The sequence below is a fragment of the Aquarana catesbeiana genome, linkage group LG05, assembly GCF_042186555.1.
Source record: "Aquarana catesbeiana isolate 2022-GZ linkage group LG05, ASM4218655v1, whole genome shotgun sequence".
NCBI classification, from domain to species: Eukaryota; Metazoa; Chordata; class Amphibia; order Anura; family Ranidae; genus Aquarana; species Aquarana catesbeiana.
Window position 1 is genome coordinate 110628023 of NC_133328.1, and position 7359 is coordinate 110635381.

The 7359-nt window shown below is 38.1% G+C and overlaps 1 protein-coding gene across 1 annotated transcript; it reads left to right on the forward strand.

Moving 5' to 3' along the window:
* Positions 1 to 504: 504 nt before the first annotated feature.
* Positions 505 to 4914, forward strand: LOC141144407 (twist-related protein). The gene is made up of 2 exons (XM_073630067.1): positions 505 to 1279; positions 4200 to 4914. Exon 1 carries the CDS (start codon positions 748 to 750, stop codon positions 1246 to 1248), a length of 501 nt encoding a protein of 166 aa, XP_073486168.1. The 5' UTR covers positions 505 to 747; the 3' UTR covers positions 1249 to 1279; positions 4200 to 4914.
* The last annotated feature ends 2445 nt before the right edge of the window (positions 4915 to 7359 follow it).

Genomic DNA, 7359 nt, shown 5'->3' on the forward strand with positions numbered 1-7359 from the left:
ATTGTGCAATCAGGTTTTTGCAGGAGGATTAATTGCATTTATTTATTAACCCCTTGACTCCCAGGTGTGCTGTGCTCCCGAACGTCTATGCTATTTGCCTAATCAAAGAAGGTGTTAATCGTGCCAAAAGCCAGATCTGCAATTAAAACTCGGTTATTTCACCTCCTACAAAAATAAATAAATAAAAAAAGAAGAAAAAGAAAAAAGTCTTCCAAATCTGTAGCATAAGCCTGTTGGTTTAAAGGAAACACTTCTTGCAGATCACAGAGCCACATCTCTTATGTGTCCCAGGTGAATTCAGAAAAGGGATTATTTAGTAGGATTTATTAAGAAAATATCCCTCGGATGGATGGCAAAAGAATTGTTTCTTTCTTGTTCTCTCTCTTTTTTTTTTTTCTTCTTAGCGGAAACCTAATAAAAGTTAGAGCAGGGGGGGCGGGTCTGGTCCTTTTGGTGACGTAGACGGAGGCAGATCAGCCAATAGGAAGCGCCCCCCTGGTCTTTCTGCCAGCAAGAAATATAAGAGCTCAGGAAAGTTTTGCAGCAAGTCAGAAACACGTTCGTGTCTGGGGACAAAGTGATAGTGCTGGGCTTGCTTGGTGGGATCCTGTTGGAGAAGGAGCCCTTTCTCTTGTGGTGGGGTACTGGATTGGACATCTATTTGGTCGGGGCACCCCCTCTTTTTTTTTTCCTCCCTCCCCCCCTCCCTGCCTGGGCTCTGTCTTCTCTCCATAGTGGTGGTAGAAGATGATGCAGGAAGAGTCCAGCTCTCCAGTCTCCCCCGTGGACAGCTTGAGCAACAGCGAGGAAGAACTTGACAGGCAGCAGAGCAAGAGGGGATGCAGGAAGAAGAGAACCAATAAGAAAAACCCTGACGAGCCCGACAGCCCGACCTCAGTCAAAAGGAACAAGAAGGCCAGCAGCACCGGCAGCAGCCCCCAATCCTTCGAGGAGCTACAGACCCAGAGAGTCATGGCCAACGTCAGAGAGCGACAGAGGACCCAATCCCTCAACGAAGCCTTCGCGGCCCTCCGAAAGATCATCCCCACCCTTCCCTCTGACAAACTCAGTAAAATCCAAACCCTCAAACTGGCCTCCAGATACATTGACTTCCTGTGCCAGGTTTTACAGAGCGATGAGCTGGACTCCAAAATGGCAAGCTGCAGTTATGTGGCCCATGAGAGGCTAAGCTATGCCTTCTCAGTGTGGAGGATGGAGGGAGCCTGGTCTATGTCTGCATCTCACTAACACATCTCAGGCGACAAGGACACTCACACAGGTAAGACAATGGCCAATCATTGACCCCCTACTGCCCAGTCCTGGGCTCCTCCTAATGACTGACCTCCTGATGGCCAGTCATGGGCTACTTGTGCTAACTGACCCCTTGCTGGCCAGTCCTGGGCTTCTCCTGAACCCCTGATGGCCAGTCCTGGGCTCCTTCTGATAACGGACCTCCTGATGTCCAGCCCTGGACTCCTGAGCTCCTGATGGCCAGTCTTGGGCTCCTTCTGAAAACTGACCCCCTGATGGTCAGTCCTGGGCTCCTTCTGATAACTGCCCCCCTGATGGCCAGTCCTGTGCTCATTGTGATAACTGACCTCCTGCTGCCCAGTCCTGGGCTCCTTCTGATCACTGACCCCCTGATGACCAATCCTGGGCTCCTTCTGATAACCGACCCCCTACTGCCCAGTCCTGAGCTCCTTCTGATAACTGACCCCTACTGCCCAGTCCTGAGCTCCTTCTGATAACTGACCCCTACTGCCCAGTCCTGAGCTCCTTCTGATAACTGACCCCCTACTGCCCAGTCCTGAGCTCCTTGTCCTAACTGACACCCTACTGCCCAGTCCTGGGCTCCTCATAATTGACCCCCTACTGTCTAGTCCTGGGCTCCTTCTGATAACTGACCCCCAACTGCCCAGTCCTGGGCTCCTGAAAATTGACCCCCTACTGTCCAGTCCTGGGCACCATCTGATAACTGACCCCCTACTGCCCAGTCCTAGGCTCCTTCTGATAACTGACCCCTGATGGCTAGTCCTGGGCTCTTTCTGGTAACTGACCCCCTGCTGCTCACTCCTGGGCTTCTTGTGATAATTGACCCTCTGATGGCTGGTCCTGGGCTTTTTTTTTTTTGTAACTACCCCCCTCCCCTCCCATCTGCAGAAGTCACAATACTAGGTTAGATCATAGACAGGGGGGCCTAGAACAGGGATCTTAATGAAACTGGGGAATGTGGAGAGCTGGGCTAAGCCTAACAAAATAACAAGGCAAACATTTCTGTCATTTCCAGGGGACTGCCTGTGGCTAGAGCCTCTATTTTCATTAGATACCTTTTCATTTTGGGCTAGTTTGAGATCTGCAAGTATTTCTTTCTTAGATCGTGATCTGAACTAGATTGAACAGTGTTGTCCTCTTGTCCCGTTATCTGAACCGTTATGTATGTCATGTGACCTACTAAACCGTTATGTGCATTGCCTACCGAGCTGTAGAGCTCCATCATTAGTGTCTGTAGGGCACTGATACATCGTTACTTTTCTGGTACTGGGTACAGCTGTGTACATTATTCCTTCTATAAATAATCTATTTTACGACAACATTGCTTTCTACACTTGCTATATTTCTACTATATGTTATTTGTTATGGTTTATTATACATTATTATAATATATTATAAAATGTTATCTAAGCTATAACCAGTTAATAGGACCAGAAACCCTACTAAAAATACATGTTATACTAAAATCTTTCTGCTGTGTGTTATTATAATTCACTATAAAGTAACTGCTATATTATTAATATAACTACTATAGTACTAATTTATTATATAGTAACCATACATTTCTACTGTAAGAAGTAGCAATATGCTTCTCTCAGTTATACTACTAAAACATAACAATAAAATATCTTTTGTACAAAATGTTTGTACGTTAGTATATAGTAACAATATGTTTCTCTGAGCTATAAACAAATAATGAAAACATACCACTAAAATACATTATGTACTAACATCGTTCTACTGTGTTTTACCATTATATAGTAACAATATGTTTCTCTGAATTATAACCATATACTGAAAACCTACATATAAAATACAATATGTACTAACATATTTCTACTGTGTTTTACCATAATATAGTATATAGTAACAATATGTTTCTCTGAGATATAAACAAATACTGAAAAACATGCCAACAAAATACACAACCTTTTTACTACTGAACCGATGGATAGTAAAAATATTCTTCTATAGTATATAGCAACAATGTTTCTCTGAACTATAACTAGAAACTGAAAACATACCAATAAAATACATAACCTTACTACTGTGTATATAGTAACAATATGCTTCTATAGTATATAGCAACAATGTTTCTATAACCAAATACTGAAAAACATTGCAGTAAGATCTAAAATCGTTCTTCTGTATATTTTGTTTATAATAAAAAAAATAGTAACAAAGTGTTTCTATAGTATATAGTAACAATTTAATTATTTGAGCTGTAACCAGATACTGAAAACATTTAAATAAAATACATTCTGTACTAAAATCCTACTATGTTGTACTATAATATAGTGTTTCTCTCATAGATAGTAACAAATATTAGAATACATTTTTTACTAAAATTGTTCTGTTTCAATAGATAATAGTACAACATGGTTCTGTGAGCTATAACCAGGTTCAATATGCTTAGCATAAAATAGTATTAACTCTACACTATACATCACTGTACACATACATTAAACCTTCATTAAACCAATGTGCACTGGGAATTCTCTACTGAAAAAATGTATTTACTTAAGAAGTAAACATATAGGTAACATACACTGACATTAATTTATATTTATATATATATATATATATATATATATATATATATATATATATATATATATATATATATATATATATATATATATATATATATATATATACAGATGTATATTAAATAACTCAATCTTTTAGCCTATCATTAACCTATTATTGACACATTCTCTGAAGGAAACTGTTATTTACTAAACTATTCTGCACACAGCTCTGTTCTAAGCCCACCCACTGTAGAAGTTTGGTCTGCTAGTTTACTTTCTTCCTATGCTATAACTATTTCCCCCTAACCTTTGATGTCAGCTTATATAGGGAACCCCAACTCCATGAGATCATTCATGTCCCCCCCTAACCAATTTGTGCCTATTTTCCTTTTACAGAAGAGACTGCTTGCAATGCTGAAGGAAATGGACAGTCTAGAGATTGAAGCTGGATACCTATAAAAGTCAAATAAACAATCAGCAAGGATTTTCATCCGTTGGAAGAGGAGGCAGACACAGGGCGTGGGGAGCACTTAGAGCAGCAAGGATCGGGGACATGGGCCTGGGAGGAGCAGGGACCAGCCAGCACAAATCCTGCAGGGTCACCACTACTTTTTACATTCTGATTTGAGTCTGAACAATCGCTAATCTTTTTTTTTTTTTTTTTTTTTTTTTTGACGAAGAATGTTGGAATTTTTCCTTTGCTTTTTTTCAGTTCCATTCCATTTTTTATTATTGTTTTTTTTTCTTTTATTGCATGCATTCCCACCAGTCGTGCCTTTGAAGCCACTTAAAGGAACGTTTCCCATTCTCGGACGCTACTAATGAAACACAAACTGTTTTTGTTTTATAGGAGGATAAAAACAAAAACTATTTTTGTTATCGAAAACTTTGGTTCAGAAAAAAAACTGTTTTTATATTACCAGCGGCTGCATCTCTTTATCTTTTTTTTTCTTTGAGATACAAAGTAAACATTTTATTTATTTATTGATCCATGTTTAAAAAAATAATGCAACTAGATCGGGTGTCTAAGTGCATTCATATTTTTATGGTTGTTTTGTAAATATCTTTGTATATTATTTTTTTCTGCAATAAATAAATATGAATTAAGAAACAGTTTGGTCTGTATTGAAAAAAAGCACCCCTCTCCTTCCTATGGGTAATTAATGGGAAATACAGGACCTGCTTGTTTAGCTGGGAAGACGCTCAGGAAAGAGGGGTCAGTGTAAACAGAGCGGGCACAAAATGCAAATAGACTGGCTACTGACAGACGCAGGAGGTTTATTATTGGACTAGCTGAGCCTGGGTGAGGATGGCTGCCTTCCTTCATCACAACATGCACAGGTCATTCTAGACACTGGCCAACAAGCCCAGGTCGCTGGATTAACCAGAGACTTTTCCTTTCTGCTTAGTTAGGACGCCAGTGTAGAATGTCACACTTTGTTCAACAATCTTACAAGGCAATTTGTGCTGTTCTTACAAAAACAAATATTAGGTGCTCTGGGCACACAGCTATTACCAATGGCTTCATTATAAGCCCAGCGCACACCACATTCCTTGCATATCGATGTATAGAAACAACAGAAAGATGGTAAATCGAGATAGATAGATAGATAGATAGATAGATAGATAGATAGATAGATAGATAGATAGATAGATAGATAAAACGGATCATATATATGTGTGTGTGTGTGTATTTACTTATTTTTTACAAGTAAATATATTATATATGTACAAGCATTTTCTTTTTTATAATTGCATTCATTTATTTAACTAGAATATAGCTCAACATTAACTCAATATAGCCTGAATATAGCTCAATGTTATTTGATATAATTATTATTCTCAAATAGTATTAGCTCAAAATGTATGCTAATGGACAGAGATGAGAGAGGTATATTTTCCTTTTCTAACGCTGGCCAAGTGGCCATACACTGTACATTTTTCTTGTTCAACTTTCCTTTAGATTTACCAAAACCATATAATATGAGGTCAAACCCTTTCAATTTGTATGCAATCAGGCAGGCCCTTCCACTACATACCGTAGTTGAGGGTGAATCTAAAATAAATTGAATAAGAAAATGGTATATTGTATGGCCAGCCTTAGATGTAGACATTCTATTAGGTTACTAGACACTTCAATGAGTAGAGAGACAATAAACAGATAGGAAAAATGAAAAAATAGCTAGATAGATAGATAGATAGATAGATAGATAGATAGATAGATAGATAGATAGATAGATAGATAGATAGATAGATACATTGAATCACTTAGAAAGAAAGATAGAAAGAAAGAAAGATAGATAGATACATTGATCGAATTACATAGATAGATAGATAGATAGATAGATAGATAGATAGATAGATAGATAGATAGATAGATAGATAGATAACATTACAAAGGGTCGCTCAGTTTTACATTAACGCAATATATATAGGTATATTTTTGTTTTCTTAGATTTGAATAATCATAAAACCTTATATTAGGTTTCTAGATACTGTAATGGTAGATAGATAGATAGATAGATAGATAGATAGATAGATAGATAGATTACATAGACTAATTGATGTAGTTAATGTTATTACTTTCTAAATCGATATTATTATTATATAAATCGATATTTTGCAAGCCAAATAAAATGTTCATTTGTTAATAGTAGTTACTCATCAGTTTGATGCATTGCATAGAATCCATGTTCTTTGCTATTATTATTAGGCGTTTTGCTGAAGGCGATCCATGGTGTTATCTGTAGGAGGATGAAGTGTTTGTGTAGCCTGGGTTTGGGGTCTTGGTGGTGGCCCCCAGTGTTTGTATTTTCAGGTATTACCCTGTATTGCTGACTTTGCATTATTATGAATTTAATATTGTGCATATCTTGAGAGGCTGCTCGGGGTGTTTACAGAAGGACGCCGGGATGTTTGCTTTTATTATGGGATTAACGAGCACTTTGAAAATTGGATGGAAGGTTAGGTGGTCTTCTTCAAAAAAACAAAAGGGGGAAAGCACAGAGAATAACAAGAAAGGGGTAGCGATTTAAAAGAACAGATCTTCTGGGCTGATCCTACAAAGCAGGGCTCGGGGTGGGTTGATAAATATATTTAAATGTAAAAAAGAAATACAGAGCTGTAAATGACGCAAATGGGGACAATTATTAGCGCTATAACTGCGCTCTGCTAAAATCAGATCCACTTTCTGAAGTTGTATTCCATTGGCTTGCAACTGTATGAACTTCTCAGTATTCCATCTAATGACTGAAATGTGATTTTTTTTATACCAGGAACAAAATGAGGCTGATTTACTAAAGGAGTTTAGAATCTTCATTTAAGAAAATTGAGTGAAGATCGACTTCAATTATCCAATCATGCCAAAAGCAACTTTTGTTATGTATTTCACCTGCACAGAGTCACAGTGGACACAGCTACATTTTATTGAATGAAGATTTTAAACTCTTTCGATAAATGAGCCTCATATTAGAGAGTGCGATTTACTAAAGGGGTTATTTTACTTTGGTCCAGCCAACTACACTCTTTTTTTTACCATATACCGAATCAGCTAAAG